General features: G+C 39.1%; 1 protein-coding gene across 1 annotated transcript in view; it reads left to right on the forward strand.

Moving 5' to 3' along the window:
- ARL15 (ADP ribosylation factor like GTPase 15) overlaps positions 1-13,465 on the forward strand; it is a 461,663-nt gene extending 448,198 nt beyond the window's left edge. The window contains exon 5 of the mRNA XM_052659240.1: positions 12,436-13,465. Within this exon, the coding sequence (XP_052515200.1) occupies positions 12,436-12,588 (153 nt within the window). The 3' untranslated portion in view covers positions 12,589-13,465. The remainder of the gene's footprint in view (positions 1-12,435) is intronic.
- Positions 13,466-14,316: the final 851 nt, after the last annotated feature.

The following is a 14,316-nucleotide window of genomic DNA, read 5'->3' on the forward strand; positions in this document are numbered from 1 at the left end:
ATGTCTGGGGTGGATAGCGCTTTGTTGAGGGGAGGCGGACGCTGTCCCGTGTATGTTAGGGTGTTTGGCAGTATCCCTGACTATCACCTACTATATGCCTGTAGCAGGAATCCCCTTTACCTGCTTCCCAACCGCCCTCTGCCAAGTTGTGACAATCAAAAATACCTCCTGATGTGGCTTAATTTCCCTGGGTGGGGGAAGTGGATAGGTAAGGAAATAGTTGCCTCGTCTCTTCTCCCCAGTTGAGAGCTAATGGTTTGGACTAGTCCTGGGCTGACAACAAGGACCCAAGGCCACACTTACAATGCTGTGGTAAATCCAGTCAATTGGTTTTTGAACCTTCATTTCTGGTGTTCTCTGTATGTCTGATTGTGATGTTCTCCAGACTTGTATTTCACAGGCTTTATTCCGAGTTCAGCTAGTCCTGTGTGGGCTTTTTTGGCTGAAATTCCTCAGGACAGATTACCACTTAGCTTTTCTTTCCTCAGGCTGCCTGCAAGCCTCTTTCCAAGCTCTTGTTTCTCGGTTGCCAGAATCTTAGGCTCCTGACTATATTGCCAGCAGGAAAAGAAATTCTCTCCCTGTGACTAACAGCATGGCAGTTTGTTACAGGCCATTTGTTACCTGTTCCCCTTGCTCAGGTGTGTGACTGAGGCGGCTGTCAGCTTTTTCTGCCTTTCTCCCCCATCTCGCCACGCCTTCCTGTTTTCTCTTTTCCTCCAAGTGTTTCCATGGTGGCTCCTTGCTGGAGCCAGAGGACAAGCTGCTGACAGGAATATCCTTTGAATATCTCTGCATCTGGACAGGGCCACTGGCACCCTCCATTGGCGGCTGAGCAATGCATGGCTTGCCATATTTGTCTGTCTCCTGTTTAAGGCCCAAGAATTTGAATCTGCTCCAACGTCTAAATGTTGTTGTTGTTAGGACAGCATGCTGCCATAGTACCACAAGTCCAATATTAGACATGTTTATTTGGGTTCCATATATTAATATTTTGATTTGTTGCTTCTGCTGTTGCTTTCTTACACCTCACAACTGTGACACTGAGGTAAGGGGACACATTAAGTCCATTATAAAAGCCAAATAAACCAGAATATATAAACTATATTTTAAAGATTTCTGTGTCTTAACCATTGCATAAATGTATTTTTTCCTGATATTTTGTTGAGTCAAAGAATCCTTTGAGTTGGCCAACTGATAGTGGTTTATTGAAGCACATTAGGGTACCGATATTGAATAAGCAAGAAGTTGCACCAGGAAAAATCAAAGCATGTCCTCCTGCTTGTCTGATCAGATAGCCATTGATCAAGGTGTATTTATGGCATGGAGACTTATGTAACAGGAAAAACTGAGTATGAGGCATGGCCAGAAACCAATTTAAAAATATACAAGAGTGTTTTTCAAAAACATTTGAAGTGTGAAATAGTATAATCATTGTCATTCATGTGTCAGGTAACATCAAGTTACTGTGAATGTTTTAGTAAAGTCAGTCTTTAGGGGATGAAATTTGATGTGCACTCTGAGGCACATGTTAGATTTGAAATATACCAGGCTCGGGGTCTTCTTTCTCTCATACCATTTTGCAAAATCACAGGCTATGGTGGAAAAGCATGCAGTTTTGTAACACAAAAGCATAAATTCTCAGATTGGAAGGTCCTCCAAGCACATCTACCAGTCCCCGTCTTAAGTATTTAGCTAGGCGGAGGAGGAATAATCTAATTGAATCGATCCATTTCAATACTGAGGCAGACACAATTGTTGGTAATAGATGAGGTTTTTTTTTTTTTTTTCAATACCTCTTAACTTCATAAACTATGAAATTCATATCTTCAACATGTGCTTTACAGTAGCAGGGTGTCTATCTCCCCCCCTCCCCCCCACTCAGCCATTTCAATATACACAGTTAATGAGTATTAAGTTAAAAAAAAATAACCTTAAAAGAATCAATTTCATGGAGAATGCATCTAGTTAAGCAAGCCATTTAAACAACATTTTCCTCGTGTGTAGCAGACCATTTTATAAGTTACTGATAGCTTTACAAGCCTGTGTTTCAGACAAGCTAATTGGCTGTCTCTGATGTGTTTGGGGCTTTCACTCATTAACTCTCCTTCCTGTCGAGTACATACTTGACTAGCTCTCATCCATATAGGTAGGACTAAACAACCATATTCTCTTGCCAGGAGAAAGTTTTTCATAGATAGATTTTTTCCTACTTATAATATTTACCTTCTTGAAACAAAAATAAATCGTAATGAGTATTCTCCCAAACATAGAAGATGCGGAAGCAAGTGTAACATCCCAGAAGTGCTTGGCATCCAAAATGAATGCTGTTTTGAAAGAGTGGAATAAAGGAAGGAGAAAAGAGAAAAAAAGAAAATGGTGAGCTGTTGGAAACTGGCTGCCTCTTCAATTAATGGCTGTGTTATAGATGTTATTGAAAAGTCCGATGCCTGCACCTGCATGCAAAGACAAGTGTACTGATGCTTCTCTTTCTGCATATGTCAATGCTTTCCATTCTCTGAGATAAAAATTAGTTGCTTTATTTGGACATAGATTAAAGGAATAGCTCAAAACGTAAGTGTCCTGTGGGTCTTGGGATTTCTGGACTGGGTTCTGTTTTCCATGATAGGCTGTTTACTTTTCTGTTTGCAAAACAATTCACTGCAGCTGCCTGCAGGCATTTGTATATATTAGAGTTTAAATCACTTAGGCCTACAGTTTTGAAACTGTTCATGAAATCCCACCTTCTAAACCTTAGCCTAATTAATTGTGAAGAGTGGTGACTTCTCTCCAATATTTAGTCTCTCTCCTTTACTAACATTTTAATATGGGATGAAATATACTACATATTGTGTTGCCCTTATCATTATAGTTTCATTGTACTGAGTACACTTATGTCTGACATTGTACTGGGTACATTAGAGGATACAAAATCATTTTGTCATTGTCTGTACCCTCAAGGAACTGACTCATACGTATGAAAAAAATTAGCGAATAACTATCCAAAATCTGTGTGACCTTAGTAAAACTAGAAGATCCTAGTGAATCTGGGTGAAAATGAAATTCACATTAAACTCGTGGACCTGCTTCATCCCCAGTGAGTCTGAATATCTTAACCTATTAATTTGTATAATTACTGATAATGTCTGTGTTAAAGAGAAAGTAATGGTTCATATAACTGAATTCATAATTGTCAAAAAGCAGAAGAAACGCAAATGTCCATCAGCTGGTGAACCTGGATAAACAATATATAGCATATGCATATAATATAACATTCAGCTGTAAAAAGGGATGAAGTACGGATGTATGCTGTACATGGTGAACCTTGAAAGCACTGTGCTAAGTGAAAAAAAGCAGGTACAATTTAATTTAAAATATGTAAGTGATCAGAATTGGCCTCCTATGTAGAGAGGTATGAGAATTTAAACTTGTAAATAGAATATTCCCGAACTTGAGAGTCATTGAATATATAAATTTAATGGAAGAAATTTTTAAGAATTCTTATTGGAAAAAAAATCTTAACTATTTCAGGATGTTTGATTCTTAGACAGTCTAAATGCTTAAAGAGAAAACTGAATATATTATATTTATAAATGAAGTTTTGAAATGGACCTAAACAGTAATTCAAGTTTTTTGAATGTATTTGTTAAAACTTAACAAATGTATAGATAAGAGTATTAAGATTTTTAAGTTAACTGTAATAGCTTCAACAAAAACTACATTTCAGATACTATAAATTTAATAAATGGTATAGTCTCTTTTAAAACTGCAAAGTAACAATAACTGGTATTTCTGTGCGCTAGAAACCATCCTAAGAGCACCAAAACCCCTCAGACTGACAGGTTACCCCACACGCTGGAGATCCTATGACCTTCAGGAAGTCTCCGCATGAAAGAAACCCAGGCTGAACCCAGAGAGGAAAGAAGGGGTGCTTTGCTGAGAGATGGCCCTTCTGTCTGCTAGACCACAATTGAAAACATCTGAAGTTATAAGTGGATCTTGGCCAGGTTATAAAAGCCAACTTCTCTGTCCCCCTAAAGTGTGAGGCACAGTGGAGAGAAGGGCTGGCAAGCCAGGTCACACTGAGGCCCCTGCCAAGCGCTCCTCGAGCCTCTGCTGGACAGAGCAGGAAGCTGCAGGAGGCTGTAGCCAGGGCTTGGCAATTTTTTTTCTCTAAAGGGCCAGATAGTAACTCTTCTAGGCTGTGCAGGACACACTGTCTCTGTGGAAATGACTCACCTTTGCCATTGTGTCATGAAAGCAGCCATAAATAACTGAATAAGCATGACTGTGTTCCAATAAAACTTTATTTACAGGGAATTCATAGTGCCTAAGTGCTGAGGAGGCAACCAATGGTGGCTACTGTGACTAAGGTCACTTTGAGAAGTTTCTTCTATAACATTAGGGCTTCCCCTTGGGATGACAGGAAGATATCTCCTGCATCTTCAGAGGTGACCCTCTCCACCTGTGGATGGAGGCATCTGGGGTGGGAAGCGAGAGCTGGAGCAAAGCCCGTGTGCAGGAATCACCCCAGCTACAGCAGGCCGGGTAGGATAACTGGAGTAGAGAAGGGTATAGATGGAGAGACCAGGTATATTTCATTGCTCCCCGAACACAGGAAGCACTCCTATCTAAATCTATGCCTTTTACAGTGATGATCTGCTAGGAAACTTTGGGGCTAAGTGAATAATCACTCTACCCCCAGATATATCAAAAAAGAGAAAATAGATGTAATTTGCTCTGTAATTCCAGGTTAACAAATTAAATACAAATAAGAATGTTTTTCAGGTCCTAAATCTCACTACCAAAGCAAAAGGGATGATTTTATTTGGCTCTTCTGGGGAAGGCTAAATCCTCCTGTGCAGTGAAATACCAGATCTCTATATAATTACTATCACAACATACAGCATTCTGTACACGTAGAGGTTACTGCCTGGGCAAGAAGACTTCTAATAAGGGTGAGGCTCAATCACAGGTCATAACCTGCAGTCATTTGTCTGGTTTTTAATTATTCCAAGGTCAGACATGCCGCACTTTGCTTAAGAAACAAGCCATATTATCAGAACTACACTTTTTTTTACACCCAGTGTTCTTGAAACCAATTGTCCATTATAAACATAAACCCCAAAGTAATATTGTCATATTGGTTAGCATCAAGTTGTCATTTTCTGGTCCCTATTACGGTAAAAAGAAATAATATCTATTCTATGTAGTAATATCTTCGGGACCGTGACAAATTGGTTTTACTTGTATTGCTTACTTCTACCTTTAATGACACATTTAGTGCCTTTCTAAGAATCCTGCAAGCAGTACAATGAAAAGGAGAACAGCTGGTACTGCTCTCTCTAGACTAACCTTTCTTTGAACCAGCTGCCAAGAATGCACTCCAAAGAATCTTAATGATGCCCAGCCACTTCATCTCCAGACCCCGTCCTGGAGCCATGGCTTGGGCAAAGTTCTCTTTGACTTTGTTGAAGGTTACCAAGTGAAACCTGTTCCATGAACTTCTGCAGTAAAAAAAAAAAAAAAAGCTAAGCTGGAGAACCCCTTTGCAAACATTCATACAAGATGCATGTACTTAGTGATGTGCTAGTAAGAGTTTAACAACCAATTCTCTAGAAAGAAAAAGTCCTAGTTTGGTACTCTTGCAGATTTCCATGGTGTAAATACTCCAAACCATGGCCAATTTGTTGACCCCTATGATTCGACATCCTTGTGTCGGGAGTTGGAAAGAGAACGCACAGAGTCAGTATTTAAATGCAAAGGTTCTTCCCCAGTGTGACATGTGAATACAGTGAGTGGCTGCAGGAAGGAGCTAGATTGTAGCCAAGGCAAGTCCCACTCCCTTTTTAACAGTCATGGACAGTCGCCTACAAAGTTTATAATACATTCAGGCTTTCTTTGCATCCTTTCTTAATTGGAGCCCTGGGGTAAATTTATCATCCAGACAGAACTTTTTTTTTTTAAATTGGAGAGAGAGAGAGAGAACGAGAGAGAGAGAGAGCGAGAGAGAGAGTGTGTGTGTGTGTATTAGTTGCTCAGTTGTGTCCAACTTTTTGCAATCCCATGGACTGTAGCCTGCCAAGCTCCTCTGTCCCTGAAATTCTCCAGGCAAGAATACTGGAGTGGGGTTTCATTCCCTTCTCCAGGGGATCGCCCAACCCAGGGGTTGAACCCAGGTCTCCTGCATTGCAGGCAGATTCTTTAACATCTGAGCCACCAGGGAAACCTGTAATTGAAGTATAGTTGATTTATAATGTTATGTTAGTTTCAGGTGTACGGCAAAGTGATATATATACACATACATATTTAATGTGTGCATTAAATGTATACCCTTAATATACACACATATATATTCTTTTTAATATTCTTTTCTAAGTTATTACAAAGTAACAAATATAGTTCTCTGTACTACATACCAGGTCCTTGTTTATTTTATATATAGTAGTATGTATCTATTAATCCCAAACTTTTTATTTATCCCTTACCATACTTTTATCAAAGAGTTAAGAATCAGTATGAACCTGTCTCAAAAAAAACATTATTCATGCAGTTCTTTTTAAAGACCATGCAGTGGACACATTGCTGTGATGAAGAAATCCTGTTGAATCCACTGAATTCAGGACAGTGACATGAGTTGTGTTCTCTCGCATCATCCTCCAGCGTTCCCTTCTACCCAGCAAATCCACTAACTGCAGTTTTTTTTCCCAGCTTTCTGAATTTTGTTGACAATCCTCACCCTGTCGTCTTTACTGTCTGTCTTACCTGTTGACCTGTCACTGTTGGTTTGGAAGGAGCTGCAGCTGTCAGCCTAGACTCCGTGAGTCCTGATTCCTTCACAAAAGATGAGGAAAGAAGGCGCCTTTATTCCTAAAGTTTTCTTTAACAATCTTCTACCAAAATTCTTCTTACTCAAATTGATGTACATGATTTCAGAATTATTCCAAATAGTCATATCCTTCTTTATCTGAATTAGTTGCTTTTCATACTTTCAGCTGAGATAGAATCATAGTGCTCTGAATGAAAAAGCCTTTCGTAAAGTGGTCAGCACTAAGCTGTACATGGCCACAAGAGGCCAGGAATGAGGAGGGGACTTGTAATCTGAAAACACAAATGGCGAGGACTATTCCCTTGTCAGGCTGTTGTTTCTGTTTTGCTTTGTTTTTGTTTTATAATATTCTCTTGAATCAGTGGGACCCTGTATGTTAGCAAGGGGAGCGCTGGCACAGGTAGCTCATTAGAGCAACACTCTCCAGGCTCATTCAAGAAGTAGGGGTTGAATGACTGAAGCTATGGGAAGCCAGTTTTCAGGATGCAGATTTCCAAACCTCCTTATTCAGCTCCTCACCCTACCACCTCCACCCCCAAGCAATAAGAGAGGTCCACTGTAATCAGCTAGTTTCCTGCAGAGAGAACATATGTATTGTGTGTAGATGGGGATCTGGGGAAGCAGCAGGGTAGAAAATATCTAGCTCCCTGGAGAAGGAAATGGCAACCCACTCTAGTACTCTTGCCTGGAAAATCCAATGGACAGAGGAGCCCTGTAGGCTACAGTCCATGGGGTTGCAGAGAGTCGGACACGACTGAGTGACTTCAATAACAATAGTGTGTGACTTAAAAAAGCAATTAAAAAAAAAGAAGAAAGAAAATATCCAGCTTCTATCTCTAGGGGTGAAAGTATGGAAAAATAAGCGAATCGCTCCAGACAGGGGCAAGAGATTGCTGCAGGAGCAGGACTACGCCAGGTGATATTCTGGACATGCGAGGGGGAAGTATTCTTTTAGCTATAGCAGGGACTGGTTGGTACTAATGGCATTGCATTCACTAGGAGTAGAGGTGGCATATTCTAAGGTACACAACAGAGTCCCACATATCCTAAAAAGTTGTCACACCTTGACAGACATGAATGTGGGTCAAAGTACTGTTTATAAATATCTGAGCTTACAAAGCAACTCCATGTAACATGAGAACAGTAACCCCTTGGGTGTAGACCCTGCTCCCCAAAAGTGTTTAAAGGAAGACGAAGCCAACTCTGACCATGCACTACTTACATGGTGTCATAACAAAAATAGAAGAAAAACAAGCAGCTTATCATTATAAATAAGATTTGCAGGTTTTTAAAAAGGAAAGACCTATCTTTACAGTTCAGAAACTGTTTACATGACTTCCAGGAATTTGGTCACAACAGGTTTGCAGCAATTAAAAATAAAATTTTTAAAAAATATTTATTTGTTTGGCTGTACCAGGTCTTCGTTGTAGCACGTGGAATCTTTGTTGTGGCACACGGGATCCTTAGTTGTGGCATGTCAACTCTTAGTTGCAGTGTTTGGGATCTAGTTTCTGACCAGTAATTGAACCCAGGCCCCATGCATTGGGAGTACAGTCTTAGCCACTGACCACAAGAGAAGTCCCCAAAATAAAATTTTTGAACATGTTTTTTGAAGTAAGGGCAAGATAGGGAAAACAGTGAGTATCATTATAACCTCATTAGAGGTTCGTTACATAGGAAAGAATTCTTTTGTTACTTCTCCACTCAAGGACACATGAAAGACATCTCCCACCCAACTAGGGGGTCTCCTGTGCAACGTGTCACAGGTTTAACAGCTGCTACAGTTAGCAGCAACGAGAGGGTACCGATTTGTCCCTGTTATATTAGGACTTTACAGTAAATGCGATGTGTGGATAATGGAATGCAGTAATGCAGGTCACCCCACAGTTTTGTGAAGGAAGAAAGGGCCCTGATGCCAGGCTAAAATAGGTTGGCAACTTATGGTGGCTTTGTTTTCCTATCTCTAGGGTGGATTCATGGCCACTGACAAATGCCCACTGTCTGTGGCCATACTGAAAATAGCTCAATGACCACAGGTTGCCAGGCAGCTGTATTCTGATGTCATTGCCCCAAGTGCCATCGCCAGAAGCCAATGTGAAACAACCACCAGCTCCTAATTCCAGCAGTTTCCAGTTAGCCATGACATTTAAGCAGCTGATAAAGCAGTCAAAAAGAGTTGGGTTCATTTCTCTTGAGTCATTTTTTAAATGTTTATTTTGATTAGAAAATAACCTTTAAAAAATGATGTTCATCATAAAAAACAGATCTCTGCCTCACAGGCAGTTTTTTTAACCTTGAATATGATATGTAAGCATATGATTGATGTTGGTCAAACTTAAACACCTTTCTTTACAATCATGCTCTGGCATGTAGAAGGACAGAAAAAGCGATGTGGACAAGTTGAGTGTGTGAGTAGGTAATTTTTATTGTAGTATTGGCAGGAGGTGGTAAAATGTGCTCTTCAGATTAATATAGGAAAACAAAATAAAAAGTTTATCGTGAAGAAAAAGTTCAAGACAGAACACTGTCTTCATCTTCCCCTCTTTTGTATTGTACTCTGTTTTTAGGAACATAAAACTCTGAATAGTGAAAAGCTATGTTCCCACAGCAAACACAGTCACTTGCTGTACTTGAATATCATTGGAATGCCACACTTGTTTTTTACATATTGTAAATGTAGAGTGGTGTGGAGTCATTTGGATACCAGTAAAGTGAATATAGGAGAATTACATACCCAGTTAGGTTACAGATCTGAAGAATTGATGCTTTTGAACTGTGGTGTTGGAGAAGACTATTGAGAGTCCCTTGGACTGCAAGGAGATCCAGCCAGTCCATCCTAAAGGAAATCAGTCCTGAATATTCATTGGAAGCACTGATGCTGAAGCTGAAACTCCAGTACTTGGACTACCTGATGCAAAGAACTGATTCTTTTGAAAAGACCCTGATGCTGGGAAAGATTGAAGGCAGGATGAGAAAGGGATGACAGATGATAAGATGGTTGGATGGCGTTAGCTAGTCAATGGACATGAGTTTGAGTAAACTCTGGGTATTGGTGATGGACAGGGAGGCCCGGCCTGCTGCAGTCCACGGGGTCGCAAAGAGTCGGACACGACTGAGCGACTGAACTGAACTGAACTGAAAGTGAATATGGGAGAATTAGATACCCACTTAGGTTACAGATCTGAAAATCTCAGGTTACCCGCCATAGTTGTCGGCTTAACACCAGTAGGCTCCTTCATCTGGTGACCACCCTGTAATCAAAGCTTCCATTTCCTTCTCATAGTTAATATTCAGCAGGAACAACTTCTGAAACCTTTGGACATCTTTATTATCTTCCAAGTGTGCCTGCATCATAGACTATATTTTCAGTTGCCTAGTAGCTAAAATCCTTATTGTGCTTTTGTATCTGATCCATACTGTCAAATATCACGTTGCCATATTTTGTAATTATCTACATCTATTCCTAACATTGTTTTTAAATTGCCTGTTAATACGCTACTAGGATGAATTCTGTGAATTTTTAAATGAACCATTTGGCGGAAGTAGTGTTAGTAATATACACATACTGTGTTAGCCTTTAATATTACTGGATTTCTTGCCACTAGTCCTCTTCTCGATTATTAGCAATGTTTAAAATGCTGTTCTTTTAGATTTGAAGTTATACAATGTGACAAGGGTACAACTTCCTTCCTGTACCAGATTTGCATCCGACACACTGTCCACTCTTGATGGGAGGCATCGTTGATCAAGTAGCATATTGCATCATAAACACACCTTCCCTCTGTGACACAACCTGAAGCCCTCTTTGAGGCATAATCAAAGAGACTAGGCTCTGATTTTAAACTCCTTAGAGCAGCCAGCTCCTCCTAGCTGTCGATTTGAACATGTCGCCCACCTGTCGCTCCTGCTTGCTCTTCTCGCCCCATGCTGGCCCACCGCTCCCTTGGTTCACAGACCAGCAGCCCCTCCCTCCCTTGAGGAGGCAAACTGGGTTCTTGGTCCTGGTCTTTGCACAAGCAATTTCAGATTCTTATTGAAGTAAGTCATTTTCACTGCCCTAAAGAAACTAAAAGAATGAACCTTACATTTTCCATAAGGGAGAATTCCTCTTATTTGTAAAATACCTTAGCCAAAAATTGTTCTGAAGTCATGGCCCCATTTTCTGATCTGTAAATGAGCTTTCCATTACTCTTCAGAATCAGAATTAATGAGAGTCCTTCCATTCTCAAGGACTTTTTGTGGTTGTTGTTAGGAGGAGTATTTATTGTGAATCTGCAGACATCTCTTGAAGGACTTTTGGGACACACTTGAACTGTAAAGTGTTAGCATATTTGGAATTCCTAAAGTACCATAAAAGCTTAGTGTTATTTATATCTTCTTACATGAAAAGTGTACACACATATTAATACCACTTTGAATGGTACTTGTGTTGATAAAGTCAAAATGAAACCACATTTGGAAGTGGCATAAGATTGGAACACCTTTTTTTTTTCTGGGTCAAGGTATTGATTAAGGTAACACATTGGCAAGTGGTAACTCCATGGCACATGGGATTTAACTCAGTTTGTTGACAAAGAACGTCTTTGAATGATACTTCTTCTGTTGTTGCTACTCATTGTGTTTGATATACTGTAAACCCTGCTGCCAAAATATAGTATCCTGTTCTTGTGTGATACAGTGTGTGTGCATGTATATGTGTGTATGTAGCTTCATGAACTTTGTACTTTATCATACCCTTTGAGAGAAACATCATCAATACTTCTGGAAACCATGATTATTTGATATTTATTTGCTGTCCTGAGTCGGTAACCCTGTATGCTGTTAGTCAGTATCCTACCTCATACACACGAAGAGTGACTTGTGACCAGTTCATAGTAGAATAGGTTTTTCCAATAGCACATGCTACACCCCACATAACAGTTATAAAGTCTTGATTTTTTTTTTCTCCCTAAAAATTCATGACTGGGAGGAAAAGAAAGCTAAGAGACTCTATGTATGTATGCATATTTATATAAGTATATATATGCATGTACATGCAGTCGCTTTCCATCTCTTAACTAGAAAACCACTTTCCCGGGTCTCAGAAACACATGCCAGAGACACATATTTAAATGAGAGAGACAAAGGCTTATTTAAATTATATTTTTTTCGTTGTGTGTATGTTTGATCAAAATAATTGTCTTGTGTAATTGATAGTGTACATATTATTGGCTGTCACAAGTTTAGTAAGTTAGCAAGGTGATATAATGAAAGGCATTCTGTTGAATTACTTTGATTGAATTGCAACTTTTTGGTGTTCTGCTGTGTATTTTTGACCTGTGCCGTAGTACATATAATTCTTTCTCAGACTTTATCAGACCTCCCATGCTGTTAAGTGAATGGGTGGAATGGTAGCTTGCAAGCAGTTCATTCGCCCCTAAAGAAAACACTCACGGGTCACAACATATAACCCATATTATAACCACAGCTGCAGATGGGTTTCTAGAAAGTCCTGAACATCAAGTTCACATAGCTTCTTAAAATCCCCCTACTTCATAACTCAAAAAATTTCAGTAAGAGACTCTGATGTAATTAATAATCTGTTTCTCTCCCTTCCCCCAATTAAGGTCAAAAAATATTTTGAACTTGAACCACTTGCACGTGGAAAACGCTGGATTCTGCAGCCCTGCTCACTGGATGACATGGAGGCACTGAAAGACAGCTTCTCTCAGCTGATAAATTTGTTAGAAGAAAAGGACCATGAAGCTGTAAGAATGTGAAATCTGGTGAAGAAAATGGGTTCCCACAAGGCCTTGAACCTATCATGTTAGTTTCCCCTTTTAATTTTATTTTGGTATCAAGACTGTAATGGCTTCAGATCTGTTTTCTTCCAGTTATCTCAAACTCTCATTTCTCTATTAAAGTGAATATTCTGTAAATCAGGTGACTTATCATCGGCATTACCGTCAAGTACACACTACTGAGAGAGAATTTATTCTCTGTTTACCACTAATTATCTTCACCTCATGTCTCTTCCTTCTGTTGTTCTAAGCAGCTCTTCTCTGTGCTAAAATGGATGGAATTTGTGGCTCATAGAAATCAATCCCTTAGAGGACTCAGGGAGACTGAGAACCTTGGCTCATTTACCCTGGGTTTGGGGTGGAGTGTTGTGTGACTGGCATTCCCCATAATATGTGTATCATTTTCAAAGTCTCTTGGTGGTTTTGTCTTTTTTTAAGTTCTTTGTGTACTGGCCTTACAGCATATGGGAAAAAATAAGCACCAGAAACTTCAGTTAATCACCTTATCAGAAAGGAATATCCTTGCCATAGTAAAATTGACTTCAAAGAACTTAAAGACAAGATGCCTAATTTTTTTTTATTACATCTAAAGTCTCCCTCAGTCCCCTCTCCCTCAGTCCACTCTTTGTTAAGAGCAAAGATATTATTTCCATTTTTGAGAAGAGAGGAAATTTAGGCACAGTGCATGCATCACTGATTACTATTTCATCAAGTCCTCAAATATTTTTTTAATGGAAAAATTACTCAACATTAAGTCAAGCTGCAGTGTAATATGTTTCTGAAAACCTTTTTCTAAAAATCTTATGTCTGATTTAAATAGAGAAAGTAATTTTTAAAATAATAGACAAAACTCTTTAAAAACAGCCAAATGAAATATAGTTTATACTGGCTAGGGCTTAAGCTGGCGTGGATTTGATGAAGATAATAAAGGCAGAATCATCTGTGTAGTCATTCAGTAAGTGCTAATGTAGTTTAATGGAGTCTGTCAATGTCTCCATCCAGTAATTAAAGGTCTATCAGTATTTCTATTATAAACCTCTATTTTCAGGGGTTTCAATATGCCCTTAAAAATGTGCTAGGGCTGCAGCAAATAATTTTAAGGCCTAGATTCAGTCTTTGGAACTGTTTTTTGTTTTGTTTGTTTTTTTGCATTTAGTTTAAATGATAAAATTATACAGAGATAAATGTACAGTTTTACCAAGTTTTGGCACCTTTGACTTTTTCTAAATCAGGAATAATCTATGGATACTGAAGTTAATGGATAAAATACCCTTTGGCACATTTTGTAGATTTTTGACCATTTAAACTGCAAAGTGAACAAATGAGAGAAAACTGCTCCTTTCACCTGAGCAATAAAAACACGTTTGGAATTTTTTTTCCATTGACTGATTCCCAAATACCACAGACTTGCATTCTATTACAAGGTGATGTAATACCTTGTAATTCTCCAGAAGATATATGTCATTCAGATACAGTTTTTGTGGTTTGATCTTGTGGGTAAATTTTAAGGAAATCATTACCTTTGAAACATTGAACACTTTCAAGCTTTCTTTTTTTTTTCTTAATGAAATGGATCAAAAAAGATTCATATTCAGATTTGGTCTGCAGCATCCTGGAATATTTTTAAAATGTAACCCATGAGCAGCACAAAACTTTTATTCCGATGACCACTTGCGCAATTCCTGCTTTTCTTTTGTCCTGTTGTGC

This window comes from Budorcas taxicolor, chromosome 20 (assembly GCF_023091745.1).
Source record: "Budorcas taxicolor isolate Tak-1 chromosome 20, Takin1.1, whole genome shotgun sequence".
Classification (NCBI taxonomy): Eukaryota; Metazoa; Chordata; class Mammalia; order Artiodactyla; family Bovidae; genus Budorcas; species Budorcas taxicolor.